The sequence below is a fragment of the Zootoca vivipara genome, chromosome 3 (genome assembly GCF_963506605.1).
Source record: "Zootoca vivipara chromosome 3, rZooViv1.1, whole genome shotgun sequence".
Lineage (NCBI taxonomy): Eukaryota > Metazoa > Chordata > Lepidosauria > Squamata > Lacertidae > Zootoca > Zootoca vivipara.
In genome coordinates this window covers 114,925,518-114,945,046 of record NC_083278.1, presented here as the reverse complement: position 1 = coordinate 114,945,046, position 19,529 = coordinate 114,925,518, and the positions used below count along the sequence as shown (strand labels likewise).

General features: G+C 44.4%; 1 protein-coding gene across 1 annotated transcript; it reads left to right on the top strand.

Moving 5' to 3' along the window:
* The first annotated feature begins 860 nt into the window (after positions 1-860).
* Positions 861-13,352, top strand: NEIL2 (nei like DNA glycosylase 2). The gene is made up of 4 exons (XM_035110480.2): positions 861-1,142; positions 2,778-3,133; positions 3,557-3,753; positions 12,135-13,352. Exons 1-4 carry the CDS (start codon positions 1,005-1,007, stop codon positions 12,452-12,454), a joined length of 1,011 nt encoding a protein of 336 aa, XP_034966371.2. The 5' UTR covers positions 861-1,004; the 3' UTR covers positions 12,455-13,352.
* Positions 13,353-19,529: the final 6,177 nt, after the last annotated feature.

Below are 19,529 nucleotides of genomic sequence, written 5' to 3'. Positions count from 1 at the left end.
TCCAAGCTATCTAAAATGTACCAAAATATCGCAGATGTCTGTTGGAGGTGCGGGGAGGCAAGAGGAGATTTGATTCATATGTGGTGGGTATGTTGTAAGATAAAAATTTTTTGGAACAAAGTATATGAGGAACTGAAAAAGATTTTCAAAAATCACTTTTGTAAAAAAACCGGAGGCATTTCTCCTTGGAATTGTGGGGAAAGATCTCCCAGTAAATTGCATATTTCTATATGCCACGGCGGCAGCTCGATTGTTGGTAGCCGCTAATTGGAAAGGGGACAAAACCCCCTCAATAGGAGAGTGGCAGGTAAAGCTGCCACAATTTTTGGAAATGGCTCAGTTAACTGAAAATTTAAGGGGAACCTCAAAACAACGATTTATTAAAAAATGGGAAAAATTTAAGAACTATTTACAAGAAAGCGATAACAACGATGGACTCTTCTTGGCAGTTATGGACTGATGATTGGTTTGTAATAAGATCTAGACAAGTAGGTATGACTAGAAATAATATGTACAAAATAAAAAATAAAAATATGATGAGTAAGGTCTGTACATTGGAAAACTAAAGTAGACACACAGCGGATGATGACGGGAAGTCAATGGTATGTTAATTATTTTATCTTTATGTAGTCAGTTTGATGCAATAACTGTATAAATCAATATTTGTTTAATAAAGTATTATGAACCACCACCACCCCCAAAAAGAGAGAGATTACATACCGTACATCCCGGACCAACAGACTAATTACAATTCACTGCTCTTTTACAACCCAGGACCCAAATTATCCCAGCTGTAGTGGATTTATCATTTAACCCTATACTGTCTATACATTCACGTTGGGAACCAAAAGGGAAATGTTTCTCTTTAAAGGAGAACCAAGCACACATTTCTTTAAACTACGCAGGGCAAGAACCAAGGCTTAATCCTTCCCCAAAGTTCCCCTCGCACTACAGCTTAACTTGGCCCCTTTCAGCTTCAGGGACTTTCTTCCTCTCCTGCAGCGATGCCTGAGGGCCCAACTGTGAAGCGGTTCCAGCTTCGGTGCTCCTCATTTGTGGGGCAGGCCGTGACCAAAGTAGGGGGAAGCACGAAGCAGATGAACCCGGATGATCTCAAGGGGCTGGTGCTGCAGGACACTAAGGTGAGTCTCGCACCCATTTGGCTCCCCCAAATACTTTGTGTATTTTTTCCTCGTCTCTGCATTTCATTTGAATTTTTACAGCATTAAGAATAATATTGCTGTAAGTTGGTGGGCACTAGACTTGACATAAATTTCTGGGACCAAGTGGGTGCTAGAATTTAATTAATGCTTGGAGGATTAAAACTAGGTCAACAAACCCGATGTGTTTTTAAGCTGTTGGGCATGTCAACAGCTACTAAACTAAACCTGGACATTTGTGTTAGGCGTTTCTAAATCCTCTGAAATTAGCATGTGCTGTGTTAAGTTTTAATTAGGCCAAGCCCAAGATGATGCTTTCAGTGATGTATTAACAGCTAATTAACAGACCAGTTTCCTTGCAGGGAGCTACTGGCAGCTCAGCTGGTACAGCATTAATCTCTTTATCAGTGATGGCCAAACATGGCCCTCCAGCTGTTTTGGGACTACAACTCCCAGCATCCCTAGCTAACAGGACCAGTGGTCAGGGGTGATGGGAATTGTAGTCCCAAAACAGCTGGGGGGCCAAGTTTGGCCATCACTGTTAGAGTCATGGGTTTGAGCGCCACCTTGGGCAAAAGATTCCTGCGTTGCAGGGAGTTGGACTAGATGACCCTCGGGGTCCCTTCCAGCTCTTACAATTCTATGGTTCTATGATAGCCTGTTTGGCAATGATATGCTAGCACAACAAAGGCTCAAATGCCAATCTCCTTTGCAAATGAGTGGGGTTTCTCCCTCAACCGAGAAGTTAGTTTACAAGCTAATGCTAGTGTTTTAGGGATGACCTTTCAGAGTTAGCAAGCAGCGGGTTGGGGAGAGCGCATCAGAGAGCAATGTGCCTCTCTCCCAGATTTTTTCGATGAGCTTCGGAAGTTGTTATGTGAGTTCATTCTGAAGACTTCGGCAGGTATCCCATCAGGTCCACCGGCTTTGTTGTTTTCCAGTTGGTGGCGCTGTGGTCTAAACCACTGAGCCTCTTGGGCTTGCTGATCGGAAGGTCAGTGGTTTGAATCCCCGTGATGGGGTGAGCTCCCGTTGCTCTGTCCCAGCTCCTGCCAACCTAGCAGTTCGAAAGCATGTGAGCACAAGTAGATACAGTCATACCTCAGTTTAAGTACACTTCGGTTTGAGTACTTTCAGTTTTAGTACTCTGCGGACCTCTCTGGAATGGATTAATCTACTTTCCATTACTTTCAATGGGAAAGTTCGCTTCAGGTTAAGTACGCTTCAGGTTAAGTACAGACTTCCGGAACCAATTGTGTACTTAAACCGAGGTACCACTGTAAATAGGTACCGGTGCTGTGGGAAGGTAAACAGCGTTTCTGTGCGCTCTGGCACTCCTCACGGTCCTCTATGCGCCAGTAGCGGTTTAGTCATGCTGGCCACATGACCCGGAAAACTGTCTGTGGACAAATGCCGGCTCCCTTGGCCTGAAAGTGGAGATGAGTGCTGCAACCCCATAGTCGCCTTTGACTGGATTTAACCATCCAGGGGTCCTTTAACTTTTCCAATAGGTGTACACAACTCTAGATTCTATGAACTCTGGAAATTTTACATCTCTATGATGAATACAGTATGGAACAGAAAACGATGCCTTCTGATATCCCTGATTTTTTTCAGGTCCATGGGAAGAATTTGTTCCTGGCTTTTGGTGGAGTTCAGGAAGCAGCGGCCAGAAGCGAGAGCTCCTCTACAGAACCTTCCGAACCCGGGTCAAGCAGCCAAGGGATAGGCCTTGGCAGAGGCAGTGCCATTCTCCAGAGTTGGGAAGGAGGCAAGGCCGACTCTGGGGGTCCGTGGGGCCCCCTGCAGGAGGAGCACGAAGCTGATTTGCCATCATTTATGGACGACGCTGCCGGACCCCCTTGGAAATGGCTTCGCTTCCACTTTTGGCTCTATGGGAGCGTCCGTGCCAATGAGTTTGCAAGGGCCAACAAGGCTAATAAAAGAGGGGACTGGAAAGATCCAGTTCCCAGGTACGAATTTGATAATTACTATGCTGTACAGATGCCATAAAAAAATAGGCCCAGGCAGCTTCCTGTTCGGACCAGGTGAAGAACCAGGTGCACAGCCTGGAAGTCATTTTGGACTCACAGCTGTCCATGGGGGCACAGGTTAATTGTCTTAAAACCCCTTTGCAAACAGTAGAAGGACTTTGAAGCCATGGCAGGCTACCAACAGCCGAATGTCTGCCTGATGCTTGGAGACCCTGCACATGGTATTTGGAAAGATGAGTGGAGCCACCCACCTGTCAATCATCTGACACCATTTGATTGACATACAGGTGGCCCCTGCTTCTCAGATTTTGCCGGATCACAATGAGACTCTGGATCATAGAGACCAAAATGGTTCCCCACCCCTGTTCTAAAACAGTAATATATTCTTCGTTCAACTTTCAGGCTTGTTCTGCATTTTGATGGAGGGGGCTTCCTTGTCTTTTATAACTGCCGGATCCATAGCTGTTCTTCTCCTACCGCTGAGCCGGCTACTGACATCCTGAGCTTGGAGTTTGATCAGGAACACGCTTTGGGGGCCCTGTGCAAAGCTGTACCTGTGTGCCACACCCTCCTGGACCAAAGATATTTCTCAGGGCTTGGTATGTATTGGGTTGTATCTCTTTAGTTTTGTTCCCAGTACAGTGGTACCTTGGTTCTCAAACTTAATCCGTTCCAAAACCAAAGCATTCCAAAACCAAGGCGCGCTTTCCCATAGAAAGTAATGCAAAATGTATTAATCCATTCCAGACTTTTAATAACAACCCCTAAAATTCAATTTAACATGATTTTTGCTATCTAATGAGAACATTGATCCATAACATGAAAGCAATCAACAATGTACTGCAGTCACACAATGTACTGCAGTCACACAATCAATCGAGCAGTAGCCGAACTGGGTTAAACACAGTCACAAAAACAAAACCGAAAGCATGGCAAAAAGAAAAACGCAAAATAAATAGCAAAAACAGGCAGACCACATTTCAAAACAGAAGTGTGACATTCAAATCGGAAGCATAACACTCAAAACAGAGCACGTTTGGCTTCCGAAAACAGTTCACAAATTTTGGATGAAATACAGTGGTACCTTGGTTTACAAACACAATTGTTTCCGGAAGTCTGTACTTAACCTGAAGCGTACTTAACCCGAAGCAAACTTTCCCATTGAAAGTAATGGAAAGTGGATTAATCTGTTCCAGACGGGTCCGCGGAGTACTCAACCTGAAGTGTACTTAACCCGAGGTATGAGTGTAATTGGTTCTGGAAGTCCGTACTTAACCTGAAGCGTACTTAACCTGAAGCGATCTTTCCCATTGAAAGTAATGGAAAGTGGATTAATCCGTTCCAGACAGGTCCGCGGAGTACTTAAACTGAAAATACTCAAACTGAGGCGTACTTAAACCGAGGTATGACTGTAATGAAAAAGGAGAAGGAACTGCCAAAAAAAGCCAACAAAGAAATAGTTACAGGTAGGTAGCCGTGTTGGTCTGAGTCGAAGCAAAATAAAAAAATTCCTTCAGTAGCACCTTAAAGACCAACTAAGTTTATATTTTGGTATGAGCTTTCGTGTATCTGAAGAAGGGTGCATGCACACGAAAGCTCATACCAAAATATAAACTTAGTTGGTCTTTAAGGTGCTACTGAAGGAATTTTTTTATTTTGCAACAAAGAAATAGTTAAACAAGCAATCAGGACATTGCAAACTCAATACACTATGATAATTAATGAAGAGATTAGTTGCAAAATAAAAAGAGTGAAGCAGAAATATTTTGAACATGCAAATCAGGGAAATTGTTAGCATGGCAATTGTTAAAAAGTGAACAAAGAAATTTTATAAATAAAATTAATATAAATGGGAAAATTACAGATAAAACGAAGGAGATAAGAGGAGCATTTGTGAAATACTTCTCAGAGTTGTATAAGAAAGGGAAGGAAAAAAGTGCCAAAATAGAGGACTATATAAAAAACAGTAATCTGCCAAGAATAAAAGAACATTTAACTATTCTAAATACCCAAATATTAGGCCAGGAAATTTTAAATGCAATCAGCTGGACAAAAAATGGCAAGTCACCAGGTCCAGATGGATTAATGGCAAAATATTATAAATAATTTAGTGAACAATTAGTGAATCCATTGAAGGATGTGATGAATGAGATTTTAAAAACAAGTGAAATCCCAGGAACATGGAAGGAAGCTTACATAGGGCTTCCGGTTGACCACGCCATCGTGCTCAGACGGGGGTCCGCACAGCGGAGCGGACCTCGGCGCTTCAGAGGTGGAGGGAATCGTTCCAGCGAAGCGAAACCTCCTTAAAAGCCCCAAATCGAGCTTTTTGGGGACAGATTTTGCCTGGCGGCGCCAAAAGCGGGCTCTCTCCTCCCCGGATCGGCTTTGTTTAAGCCCCCGAGAGCGAGGAGGTGAACCGCGGCGGACAGGCTGACATTGCTGCTCTGAGAGTGCGAAGCTGCGAGTCTGGGAAGTGGAGGTGGCCAATTCTTCAAAGAACATTCAGCAAATGAATAGACTGTGAGTAATTTGGATTCTTTGGAATGTAAATTAAGGCAACAATTTGGACCTGGGAGAGAGGGGAAAAGAGGAAGCCACCCCCCCCCTACGGTAACATAAGAGACAGTAAACAGAAACCCGAAGCCGTAAACAGAAGATTTCAACTTAAAAGGATTCCTCAAAGGCATCAAAGAGAATCTCCCCTAAATGCAGGGTAAAAGGGGAGAGAGACTGTGGTTGTGATTGCCCTGCAGAAAGAAGTAAGACTAAGAAAGACCTTTCTGTTCCTCGGGAGCCGGCAGCCCAGACAATCCAGTGAGTTGATCAGGATTTATAGTTAAATTCTATTTCTATCTTTATCTCTGGACTTTTTGGAAATTCTTTTTTGGTTTATATACTTTTGAAATGTGAGTTCGAACTTTATTTTTAAGAATGCAGCCAGCTTGTTAAAATGGAGTCGAGAAAATAGACTGCGATTATATTCCACCCCATGTGACAAGTTTTGACCTTGACAGGACTGAACTATGTCAACAAAAAGGTACCCGCCTGAGTTTCAGCGGACTGTTTTGACCTTAATGTGGGAAGCAAGAATAGAACTATGTCAAGAGGAGACACAACGGCAAGTGTTACAGCAACAATTCCAGATGATGATGGCAGAATATGATTTCTTAGAAGATGAAGCTTTTGAAACTGAAGAAGACGAATGTGAGAATGACAATGATGAGGACTGTGATGACTTAACACAAAATGAAGCCCATCACAAAAAAAATGATGATTTTACTCTACAAAAAGTTGGATGGAGTGCCTCCCCTTCGAGGGGGGCACGATTGGACTTACTGGAACTCCAGAATGACCACAGGGAAGAAGGAAAAATTAAGCAGAGAAGAGAAGAAGCTCAGGGGTCTGATATGGAGGCCTGGATGGCAAAAGACTGTAAACAGGGGGTGGGGTGAAGGGAAAGTGAAGTTGTGATTGTAAGGATGGGTTAATAGGACTATAACTGGACTGCTGACTATGGAACTTGCTGGATTGGTGGGGTGGAGCCAGTACTCGGGGGGGTGTAAGGTTAGTTTGGGAATAATTATAGGTTTAAAAAGTGAATTGATTCTGGAAAAAGGTGAAAATATGGAGGCCTATAGAGGGGTAAAAATTAGGCACGGGAAGAAAAAATGGGAGTTTGATTTCTCAGTGATTGGACAATAGGCGAAAATGATAATAGTTAGTTTAAAAGTGGTACAAGATATAAAGGTGTATGTTATAAAATATGAACTATGAAACTGTTGAAGATGATAAATAAGGGAGGAAAACCGGGGAAGGGGGGAGGGTGGGGAAGCCCACAAAATATGGTTTAACAATTATGAATTTAACAATTATGATGAATTTTTTTTTTGTCTTTTTTCCTTTTTGTCTTTTTTTTTCTTCTCTTTTTTCTCTTTTTCTCTTTTTGTATTTTCTTTTTTTTTTGGTATGACAATAGATGGTTGGATGGATGAACTCCTGCGTACTGCCCTGGTTCACTGGAGCTCCCTGGTGGCAGGGGGGGGCTTCGGGGGCAGGGGAGGGGGAGGAGGACAGAAACCCAATCATAAAATGGACCACTTCTGACTGTTCACCTGCGTGGGATACTTCTGTGGCAGGGGAGGACCCATGGAGGGGGGTGGGAAGAAGGTGGAAAAGGTGTATATGTATGTACCATCTTTTGTAATTTGTAAAATCAATAAAAATTATGTTTAAAAAAAAAAAAAGAAGCTTACATAACAGTGATTCCAAAACAAGATTCGGACCTAATGCAAATTAAAAATTATAGACCTACTAGCTGACCCGGCCACGCGTTGCTGTGGTTCTTTCCTGTGATTCCCCCCCCCCTGTCATGATTCATGACGTATCCTGCCCCTCTTCCCTCCACCCCGGCTCATCCCGTGTTTCCGTAGGATACCCTTCCCTCTGTTGTCCCTGGGGAGTGTTGGCCCCTCCCCCCTGTATCTCCATACCTTGGCCCCCACCCTCAAAAAGGAACTGTTAGGTTCTGGGTTCTATTTCCCAGCATGCACTTTTGTCTGAACCCTCTGTTGTTCCTGGGGAGTGTTGGCCCCTACCCCTGGTATCTTCCTACATTGGCCCCCATCCTTGGAGAAGGAGCTGTCAGTTTCTGGGTTCCATTTCCCAGTATTTACTTTTGTCTGAGCCCTCTGTTGTCCCCTCCCCCCTGTATCTCCATACATTGGCCCCTGCACACGCATATTGAACATTTCTATATGTTTAGATTAAGGATCGGGGGTGATTATGTGCCCTGGGACCCAGAGAACTACTTAAAGAATCCCAACCCGGGGAGGGGGGGGCAAATAGCGAAGCCCCACAGCCCTGTAGCAACAGACAGGCCCAGACAGAAGGAGGGGGATCATATGGGCCACTTGGTGCGGGCCTCCGAATCCAAAGCGGGCCTCGGTCAGCATATTCAGTAAAATGAAAAAAGTAACAAATGGGTTAAAAACAGGGACACATTATCTTATCTACCTGGGCCGGGCCTCTGTGTGGCCCTGCAAGGGCCTGCCAACAGAAGGTGCGTTTTGAAGTACCCGAGTTGTTCAGTTCCATAAAAAAACCCAGGAAGTGGCAAGGGGAAGGTAAGGAATTGTAAATGGGGTGTGTGTGTGTGTGTGTGCACTGCAAATATCTGAGGACTTAAACTGGGGAGAGAAAGTGAATGGTTGTTTTTTTTTAAGAAAAAGACACAGGGGCTTACAATCAGTTGTTTCTCCTAAAATAAGACATACCCATAAAATAAGTCATATTTATTTTTGTCTTGTGGATTTTTTGGGGGTAGTGGTGGTAAATTGTAAAGTAAAAACCCCTTGCCGTGCAGGGGCCTACATAAATCGAAGGCCGTGCTGCGGTCTGTGGCAACCCCCCCCCCCCCAGGCAGGCCCCGACCTCCACTTGGCAATGTTGGTTCTTTGGTGGGGTTTTTTTTGGGGGGGGGTAGTGGTGCTAAATGGTAAAGTAAAACCCCTTGCCGTGCCCCCAAGTGTGTTGCTGTGGGTTATCCCCCTCCCTGGGCCTAGTGGAGGCCTGGCAGCCTGTCAGGGGCCTAAAACAAAGGCCTAGGTAAAATGGCTGCCTTGGTGTATTTCAGTTGCTTGGTTGATGATGATGTCATTTGGTTTGTGGGTGTGGCTTAGATTTCTCAGGAAGGGAGGGGGTGGAGGAGGGTACTACGCCACTTGAGGGCGCTGTTTGACTTGGTGGAAAAGCAGGTCTGCACCTGGGCAGGTGTGCGATTTGAGGGATTTTTGCCCCCAACAATGCTCTAGGAGTGGCCTGGATCGTTGTGTCAAAATTTCAGGACGATCGGTCAAGCGGTTACGGAGAAAAGTGTCGAACGGAATTTCACGATTTTTACATTTTTATATATATAGATTTCATTACTAAAGAATGATTACAAACTATTTGCAAACATTTTAGCAAATAGATTTGTCAGGGGGACTCCCTACAGGGAGCCTCCCCCTGTCATCCTGACCAGCACTTCGCCCAGCGAGAGCGGTAGCAGCGGGTCAGGCGGGGGGAATGAGGAGGGAAGCGGAATGTATCAGAGCCCCTGCACCGCACTAGCCCACAGCTGGAGGAGGGAGCGCAGCCGCTTCCGGCGCCCGAATTGAGGTGAGCACCCAAACGCAGGGTGAGAGGGTGGTGTTTCGGGGTGCCCAAGCTATTATGCTGGCCCCAAAGCAGATGGGCGCCTTTGCCGAATTCTGCGAGTGACTAGGAGGTCATGTTTTCTGCTACCTCTGCACTGTAAATAGTATGCACAATAAAACCCTTAAAAGACAGAATGGACTGGAGCGTCTTTATTCGGGAGTAGCCGCAACAACCCCCTGACAAGATTGAATAAAATTTTAGGTGACTATATACATCAAGACCAGGCAGGATTTTTACCAGGTAGACAAATGAAAGATAATATAAGAAACATTTTAAATGTGATCAAATATCTGGAAGTAAAAAATGAAAAAAAGCAGCAATGATGTTTATAGATGCCGAAAAAGCTTTTGACAATGTATCTTGGGATTTGATGAAAAAACTGTTGGAAGAAATTAATTGTGGACATAAATTTTTAAAAGGAATACAAGCAATATATTTGGAACAGAATGCAAAATTAATTGTAATAACTTGTGATAACGAATGAATGTAAAATACAAAAAGGAACCAAGCAAGGATGTCCATTATCACTGCTGTTGTTCATCTTGGTTCTGAAAGTACTTGCAAGGAATATATGAACAGACAAAGGGATAATAGTTATAAAAACTGAAAAAAATGAATTTAAACTAAAAGCATTAGCTGATGGCTTGGTAATTACGGTAGAAGATCCAAAAACATCTCTCCCCTTGGTAATAGAAAAAGATCAAAAATTTGGGGAAGTAGCAGGATATAAGTTAAATAAAACTAAAACTAAATTATTAGTAAAAAATTATTAAAAAGAAGAGACAAAATACTTAGAGGAAAACATTGAGATAGAAATCCACAAAAAGGTTAAATATCTGGGAATTTGGCTAAAGAAATTTAGAAATATGCAGCAGAATGAATCTTTCCTAACTAGGAAGAATTATGGTGATTAAAATGAATGTGCTACCAAAAATGCTCTTTCTTTTCCAGACAGTCCCAATAATGGTTAAGGATGATGGCCTCAAAAGATGGCAAAGGGAAATTTCCTAGTTTGTCTGGGAGGGCAAAAGGCCAAGGATTAAACATAAGATACTTACAGATACAAAAGAAAGAGGAGGCTTTGCTCTCCCAGACCTTAAATTGTACTATGAGGCAGCATGTTTAGTATGGCTTAGGGAGTGGATAAAAGTGGAAAAGGAGGAAGCTTTAGATTTGGAAGATCATGACAACAGATACGGGTAGCATGCATATCTTTGGTATGGGGAAGGAAAGGTGCTTAAAGGATTTTATAATCACATACCGGTAAATAGGAGATCATTAATGAGGGTGTGGGAAAGATATAGAGACCTAATAGAGCAAAAAAACGCCCTGGTGGTTATCACTAATTGAAGCTTCATTGCTTAAACTGCTTGGCAAAAAGGAAAAGTGGCCTACATACAGAGAATTATTGAGTGACCAGGAAGGTAAATGGAAATTAAAAGAGTATGATGAAATAAAAGGGTATGTTCAGAGTTGGTTACACTACAGACAACTAAATGAAATGTACAAGGAAGACAATAGGAAAGGGTTCCGTTATACAACCTCCAGATTCCAAAAAGAGGTTATAGAAGAGGATGGGAAGTTGTTGAAGAAGGCTTGTACCATATGTGCTTTAGTTATCTCTCTATCGATCGCTTGGACTACTGCAATGTGCTTTACATGGGGCTACCTTTGAAGGCGACCTGGAAACTACAACTAATCCAGAATATGGCAGGCAGACTGGTGACTGGGCATGGCCGCCAAGACCATATAACACCGGTCCTGAAAGACCTACATTGGCTCCCAGTACGTTTCCGAGCACAATTCAAAGTGTTGGTGCTGACCTTTAAAGCCCTAAATGGCCTTGCGCAGTATACTTGAAGGAGCGTCTCCACCCCCATCACTCTGCCCAGACACTGAGGTCCAGCTCTGAGGGTCTTCTGGCGGTTCTGTCCCTGCAAGAAGTGAGGTTACAGGGAACCAGGCAGAGGGCCTACTCGGTGGTGGCGCCTGCCCTGTGGAATACCCTCCCACCAGATGTCAAGGAAATAAAGAACTATCAGACTTTTAGAAGACATCTGAAGGCAGCCCTGTTTAGGGAAGCTTTTAATATTGGATGAATCATTATATTTTAAACTTTGTTGGAAGCTGCCCAGAATGGCTGGGGAAACCAAGCCAGATGGGCGGGGTATAAATATATTATTATTTTATCTTTTGGGGGTATCTCTTCGCCTACTATACCCAGTGGAAAGGCTTCTGGATATATATTTTTTAACAAAAGTGTTTTTAAACATTTTCTTTAACTCATTATATATCATTTCCCAGAAAGCCTTTACTTCTTTACCTGAGAGCTAGTGTGGTGTAGTGGTTAAGTGCGGTAGACTCATAATCTGGGGAACCGGGTTCGCTTCCCCGCTCCTCCACATGCAGCTGCTGTGGACTACCTTGGGCTAGTCACACTTCTCTGAAGTCTCTCAGCCTCACTCACCTCACAGAGTGTTTGTTGTGGGGGAGGAAGGGAAAGGAGAATGTTAGCCGCTTTGAGACTCCTTCGGGTAGTGATAAAACGGGATATCAAATCCAAACTCCTCCTCTTCCTCCTCCTCCTCTCCTTCTCCTTCTCCTTCTTTACAAGTCCACCACATATGGTAAAATATACCTTCCTTTTCTTACAAGTCCACCACATATGGTAAAATATACCTTCCTTTTCTTTACATTTCCAACACTCGCTAGATCTTGTCCTACATACACTTTAGCAAGTTTTGATGGTGTTAAATACCCTGTTTTTAACATTTCATCCCAGGGAACATCATTAAGAACGAGGCCCTGTACCTAGCGAAGATCAACCCGCTCTCCCTCGGATCCCTCCTCCCCCTCCCGGAACTCAGATCCCTGCTTGACCATGCTGTTCGCTTCACCTCGGAGTGGTTCCTCAACAAGCAGCAGAGAGGGAGGCAACACTGGAAGATCTACCAGAAAGAGACATGTCCTGAAGGGCACCAGGTGAGGAAAGAAGCCTTTGGTCCCCCGGATGGACTGAAAAGACTTACTTGGTGGTGTCCTCAGTGCCAGCCTCAAGTTGCTCAGGAAGAGGCCGAGGACCTTTCTACTCGCAGCAGCTGAAGGGTTAAGCCTCTCTGCCCCCCCCCCGGTTGGATTGTGCTAGGATGCTAAAATTTGAAGAGAGGGCAGGGCAGGGTGGGTGGGCACATGCCCACGATTGCTACGGAGATGCCACCTTAACCCCAACCATTTCCACCCTGGTTTTAATACTGACGAGTACTTACCAAGCGGCTAGTCCTCATTGTATTGTGGCATTCATGTCCCCAGTCCCCACTTGGGTGATGGTGGGGTATAGAGACCCGCAGTGCAGTGTCAACTAGTGGCGGGGTCTGCGAATGTCGCTTCGAAGACGAGGAGGGCTTGCCAAGCAGGAGGCCATTTCTGCCATCGCTATCCCTGGCGACGTCGCCGTTCTTGAGTCCTGCTCACCTTGTTGTGCCAAGCCCTTTCTGTCCTCCCCATCCGCCCCACAATTCTCATTGCATTATTAGGCACAAATGTTGCGTTCCTAAGGGTTTGTATCGGTAGTAGTATTCAAACGGGCACAAGAACTTGGGTTCTGCTCTGAATAAGGATTAAAACTGGCTTTGCAAAATTTTAGAGTTGGATTTCAGCTTTCCGGTTTTTTCAACCAGTGCTGAAAAAAGCAGGCAGGCTCTTCCTGAGAAGAGAAAAGGCTGCAAACCCTTGGGCCACGTTAAGTGTGAGCCAGACCAAAGTGGTTAAATGAAAGATGTTGGGTTCAAAAAAAATGAACACAGCTGTTGAACTCTGAGTTTCTCAGTCTTAAATACAGATTTTTTAGTTAGTGTAGCAGCCAAGGCTACAATAGACAGCAGATGTTTAGCATTCTGCCGCTTTGGAGAATGAGAGTCCCATATAGATGTTGAGAAGTTCCTGGTTTCTGTATTAAAGTTTTATTTGTTCCTCAAAGGAAATGTTTCTCGTGCGTGTTTCTTCCAGGGGTCAGGGGGCTGTGGCTAATGCTCTGCGTTAAAAGAGTTCTCAGTTCTCAGGCTCATTTGAGGGGAAGCTATGGCCTTTCAAGTGGCATTTATTATTATTATTACTAGTGTCATTCAGCCCGTTAAATAAACGGGCGCTAGAACATTCGGCCTGTTTCGGTGCTGGCGGCGTGTGGGGGGGCCGATTGGCCCCTCCCACGGCCGCCACTTCGTCTGGGCGCTCCGCTGAGCCCAGCTGGGCAGCGGCCGCCCAGGAGAAGGCCACGATTCTTCTGAGGACTGCAAGGGAAATGGTAGGCGGGGGGGAGCGCACGTGTGTGTCCAGTCTCTGTGTCCAATCCCTGTGTCCGTGGGGCACATGCGCAGTAGCACGGACACAGGGACACAGGGACTGGACGCAGAGACACTTGCACATTATTATATAGGATTATTATTATTAATAATTATTATTACTATTATTATTATTATTATTTATTATACCCCACCACTCTGGCCGGCTTACAGCATATCTAAAAACATAATAAAAACATCAAGCATTAAAAACCTCCGGATAGAAGGCTGCCTTCAGGTGTCTTCTAAAAGTTGTGCAATTATTATCTCCTTGACATACTATTATTTTTAAATAATAATAATAATAATAATAATCAACATCATAATATACCCTGATGTGAGTTCACAGTGCAGAGACAACCTTATTCCTCATCCTCAATCAGCAGACCAAACGAAACCCTAGGAGAAGGGAGACATTTCGTGCGGGTGGGCATGCTGGTTTCACAGAACAAAATTGTAGAAACAGAGAATTGTAGAGTTGGAAAGGGACCCCAAGGATCATCTAGTCCAACCCCCTGCAATGCACATATATGTTTCTCCCCATTTGTGGGATGCTCTCCCCAAGGAAGTTTGCCTGGCGCCTTCATTATACACCTTTAAGTGGTGGAGGCAGGGGGGGGGGAGGTTCCTCTTTAACCAGGCCTTTGGTTGACTGACATTCAATGTCCTTTTAAAATGTGTTGGGGATGGGGGAATAATTGGGTTGCTCTTGTTTTTATCTGGATTGTGTATTTGGCATTTTTAAATTGTGATTTTACCTTGTGAGCCGCCCTGAGACCTGCGGGTATGGGGGGCTACAGATTTAAATCATCATCATCATCATCTGGGCTGCATCAATAGGAGTATAGCGTCTAGATCAGTGATGGCGAACCTATGACACGCGTGTCAGACGTGACACACAGAGCCCTCACTGCTGGCACGCGCCCCATCAGCCCATTCGTGCTGTTGTTGTTGTTGTTGTTGTTGTTGTTGGTTTTTTAACCCTTTCTGTGCTGCTTTTTTTCTGGCGCTATAGCAGACTATGATTGGGTGTAACAGCCTTCGTTTTTTAACCCGTTCATTGCTGTGGTTTTTTTTTTTTTTTGGTGCTTTGAAAGTATTATTCGTCATTTATTTCTGTTCTCTTCCCCCCCCAAAAGCGCAGCAGCTTTGGGGCACCCCCCCCAAAAAAAGCAAAGCAACTTTTGCACCCCCCCAAAAAAACCTCCAAAACTTTAGTCAGCAGCTCCCCCCAAAAAGCTGAACAACTCTGGGCACTTTGTGATAAATAAGGGTTTTTTTGGTTTGGTTTGGTTAAATAATTAGTTTTTGGTTTATTAAATACCGTTATATATTACAATTATACATTTTTGTTATTTAAACTATAAATATCGTGAAATTATGGTGTTTTTTTCTCGAAGTGACACACCACCCGAGTTATGCTCAGTTTTTGGGCGAATTTTGACACACCAAGCTCAAAAGGTTGCCCATCACTGGTCTAGATCAAGGGAAGTAATAGTACCACTGTATTCTGCTCTGGTCAGACCTCACCTGGAGTACTGTGTCCAGTTCTGAGCACCACAGTTCAAGAAGGATACAGACAAGCTGGAACGTGTCCAGAGGAGGGCGACCAAAATGGTCAAAGGCCTGGAAACGATGCCCTATGAGGAACAGCTTAGGGAGTTGGGTATGTTTAGCCTGGAGAAGAGAAGGTTAAGGGGTGATATGATAGTCATGTTCAAATATATAAAAGGATGTCATATAGAGGAGGGTGAAAGGTTGTTTTCTGCTGCTCCAGAGAAGCAGACACGGAGCAATGGATTCAAACTACAAGAAAGAAGATTCCACCTAAACATTAGGAAGGACTTCCTGACAGTAAGAGCTGTTCAGCAGTGGAATTTGCTACCAAGGAGTGTGGTGGAGTCTCCTTCTTTGGAGGTCTTTAAGCAGAGACTTGACAGCCATCTGTCGAGAATGCTTTGATGGTGTTTCCTGCTTGGCAGGGGGTTGGACTGGATGGCCCTTGTGGTCTCTTCCAACTCTATGATTCTATGATCATCACCACACACCTTGCTCTCTCACTCACAAATACCCCCAAAATGGATAAAAAGTGGGTAGGAGGAAGAAACATGGCTAGAAATTCATATATATATCTATATATAGACACCAAATTCTTAAAGCCGCCCAATGTCTAGGGCAGTGGTTCCCAACAGGTGGTCCGCGGACCCCCAGGGGTCTGCGAGCTATGCCAGAGGGGTCCGCAAGATGCTATTAGAATAAAAAATATATTAAATATATTTCGTATGATAACAGATTTTTTGTTTTGGCCGCTTCCTGCATGAGCAGAGTCTAGCGCAAAACTAGAATTAGATAGAGGCAGTAGTTCTGCTGTATGCCGTTAGGTGGCGCTTTACAAACACTACTGTTTTGCAAAGAGGCAGCGCGCGCATTCTACTAACGCTCACCTCCCCAAGATGATTTGCGCGCGTCGGCTTCATTTGTACGCTACTGCGCAGGTACCCTGTCTTCTCCATTCCCCTCCCTCCTCCCTGGCACGCGCTGCCTCTTTGCAAAACAGTAGTGTTTGTAAACAAAGTGTTGTTTTTCGCGGAAGCTACAGTTCGCGTAGTTAAAAATGGACCGTTGGTTAAAAAGTGGTTCATTAAAACGACAAAGGCCTACAGATGAAGTGGAAGATAATGCATTTGATGTTCAAGCAAGTAAGTCAGTGACTCTCGAACCGATCTTGTCAGTGTCCATTGAACCTAAATCGTAAGTGTAAAAAACGTATAAATATAAAATATAAAAAGACTCTTAATTTGGCTCTCACTTTTTAATTTTAGGATTAGGAATTAATGGGGGTCCTTGTCACAATAGCGGCTTGATGAGGGGTCCTCGAGAAAATTTTGTTGGGAACCCCTGGTCTAGGGACTGTGGGCCAACTAACCCCGGTGTAACATAAGAAGGAAGACCTTGTGATGTATGGAGCAGAACTTGTTGCCCAGGGAAAGGTTGAATGGTTTGAAGAATTTGGGATTTTGTGATTGTATCAGGATGTAAGGAAATGCTGAAGGCTTGAGCTACCTGGGGGAAAACCAAGGGCTTGGGTTTGTCGAACTTTGTTCTTAGAAAGAAGAATGTGGGTGGTTGGGTTTGTGTGTGAGAGAGAGCTCAAGATGTCCTATTCAACCTAGGCAAAGCAGGGAGGAAGTTCTTGTTGCAACGAGGTCTGCCCAGGAGGTTGCAAAGTCAAAAATGGATGACACAGACCACTTAAGAGAGTTTTGTGGTTGTATAAGCAGTCTACACGCCCCGTACATCTGCAAAATGATTGATACTGATACATTGGAAGGACAAAAAGATGATCTCTTTTGATTGATGGATAGATGACATGAGAATTCTTCCTTCAGTAGCACCTTAAAGACCAACTAAGTTTTTATTTTGGTATGAGCTTTCGTGTGCATGCACACTTCGTCAGATGCATGCACACGAAAGCTCATACCAAAATAAAAACTTAGTTGGTCTTTAAGGTGCTACTGAAGGAATTTTTCTATTTTGCTTCGACTCAGACCAACACGGCTACCTACCGTGTTTCTCATATTTTAAGGCATCCCTAAAAAATAAGGCATGGCAGGATTTTCAAGACCTGGCGAAATATAAGGCATACCCCGAAAATAAGACATGCTGGTACGGTATGGCAGGGCACGCCGCGCCAAGTCCCGACCCAGCGGGACCCGGCAAGGGCAGCAGCGCGCGCTTTGCCGAGCCCCGACTGAGCAGGAACCAGCAAAGGCAGCAGCCCGCCGCCGGCATGGAGCTCCAACAGAGCGCGCGCTTTGCCGAGCTCCATGCCGGCAGCGGGCTGCTGCCTTTGCTGGTTCCCGCTCAGTCGGGGCTCGGCAAAAAATAAGACACCCCCGAAAATAAGCCATAGGCTTATTTTCTTGAGTTAAAATTAATATAAGACATGTCTTAAAATATGAGAAACACGGTACCTGTAATAGGAATTCTTGCAACCCAAGAATGGATTGCTTTCGGAGAAAGATTACGCATGGACAAATTTAATGAATGTATTTATTGAAACCATTGTGACTCGGGCATCGATGTCTATTTGAGGGAAACAAGTTCATCCATGTACATATATGTTATATAGTTTTGTAATCTTAATTATATTTTGTTGTCATATAGAATCATAGAAACATTGAATGGTAAAGCTGGAAGGAACCCTAATGGGGCACCTGGCCCAACCCCCTGTGATGCAGGAATCTCATCTAAAGCATCCATGACAGATCATATTGTCGTTGTTTTTCCCAATTGTTTTTATTAGAGATTTTCTTGGGTTACAGAAGTACATACATCGCCTCTACTTTCATATCATAAAGTCCTTTCTACAGGTCAGTTATATTCAATATGAGACTTCAGTACGAGCCAGATGGGTGGGCTATAATTAATAAAATATTATTATTATTATTATTATTATTGGGGGGAAAACAGATCATATGGTTATTGTTGTTTCCCTCTGGCTTTTAAAATGTCTTTATTTTTTCTTTCTTTAGCTCACTGTTAGATTCTTAACAAAATAAATCAATAAATGCGTAAATGAACCATATATGCGTAAATGAACCATAGATTCTAAAGACACCAGTCTCATTCTAAGGACACCTAACCCTAGGGTGAATGCTTAAAGGTAAAGATAAAGGGAACCCTGACCATTAGGTCCAGTCATGGACGACTCTGGGTTTGTGGCACTCATCTCGCTTTAAAGGCCGAGGGAGCCAGCGTACAGCTTCCAGGACATGTGGCCAGCATGACAAAGCCGCTTCTGTCAAACCAGAGCAGCGCACGGAAACGCCGTTTACCGAGCAACGGGAGCTCACCCTGTCGCAGGGATTTGAACCGCCGACCTTCCGATCGGCAAGCCCTAGGCTCTGTGGTTTAGACCACAGCGCCACCCACGTCCCTAGGGTGAATGCTTGGAACACCTCAAATTTTGCACTGGGGTGGCTTGCATCAATGTTGTCCTGTGTGGGCGGCCAGGGTTTTGTAATCTCTGGATTCGATAAAAGCCAGGGTTTGGAGAGGGGAGGAGTGATGTCACTGAGAAGGAAAGCAAGAAGAGAGGAGAAAGAGAGGAGGAGGGCAATCCTTGATGTCTGTTTGTATCCAAGGCAGTGGCTACAGGAGAAGTAAGACCCTTTTGGGATGTTGGGGCTGTGAAACCCTCCCATTGTAGGCTCAGGTTGCATACATGTATATATAAACCATATATGGGCTTGCTGACTGGAAGGTCGGCGGTTCAAATCGTTGCTCTGTCCTAGCTCCTGCCAACCTAGCAGTTCGAAAGCACGCCAGTGCAAGTAGATAAATAGGGACCGGCGGGAAGGTAGACGGCGTTTCCATGTGCTCTGGCTCTCATCACGGTCCTCCGTGTGCCAGTAGCAGTATAGTCTTGCTGGCCACATAACCCAGAAAACTATCTGTGGACAAACGCCAGCTCCCTCGGCCTGAAAGCGAGAATAGCGCCGTGTAACGAAATAACCCTAGGATGATATATCTGGTCGCAGCCTGGATGTATAAGGGTTAATGCATCGCCTACCCTGAGTTACATCACATGCTTGTGGGGGCGGGGTTACAAACATTCTAGGAGGAGAAAACGGCAGTTAGTGACAGTTGACAGTTGGGGAGAGAGAGGGAGATGAAGCAGGAGAGTGTGAGCTTGGGTGAGGGTGGAATACAGTGGTGCCTCGCTAGACGAATTTAATTCGTTCCATGGGTCTTTTCTTATAATGAAAAATTCGTCTAGCGAATCCCATAGGAATGCATTGAAAAAAAATTGAAATTTTTTTTGCCCATAGGAACGC

Coding starts and splice junctions, on each gene's coding strand:
- NEIL2 (XM_035110480.2), top strand. CDS start 1,005: ATGCCTGAGGGCCCAACTGTGAAGCGGTTCCAGCTTCGGTGCTCCTCA. Junction 1,143..2,777: donor TGGTGCTGCAGGACACTAAG/GTGAGTCTCGCA, acceptor GATTTTTTTCAG/GTCCATGGGAAGAATTTGTT. Junction 3,754..12,134: donor AAGATATTTCTCAGGGCTTG/GTATGTATTGGG, acceptor ATTTCATCCCAG/GGAACATCATTAAGAACGAG.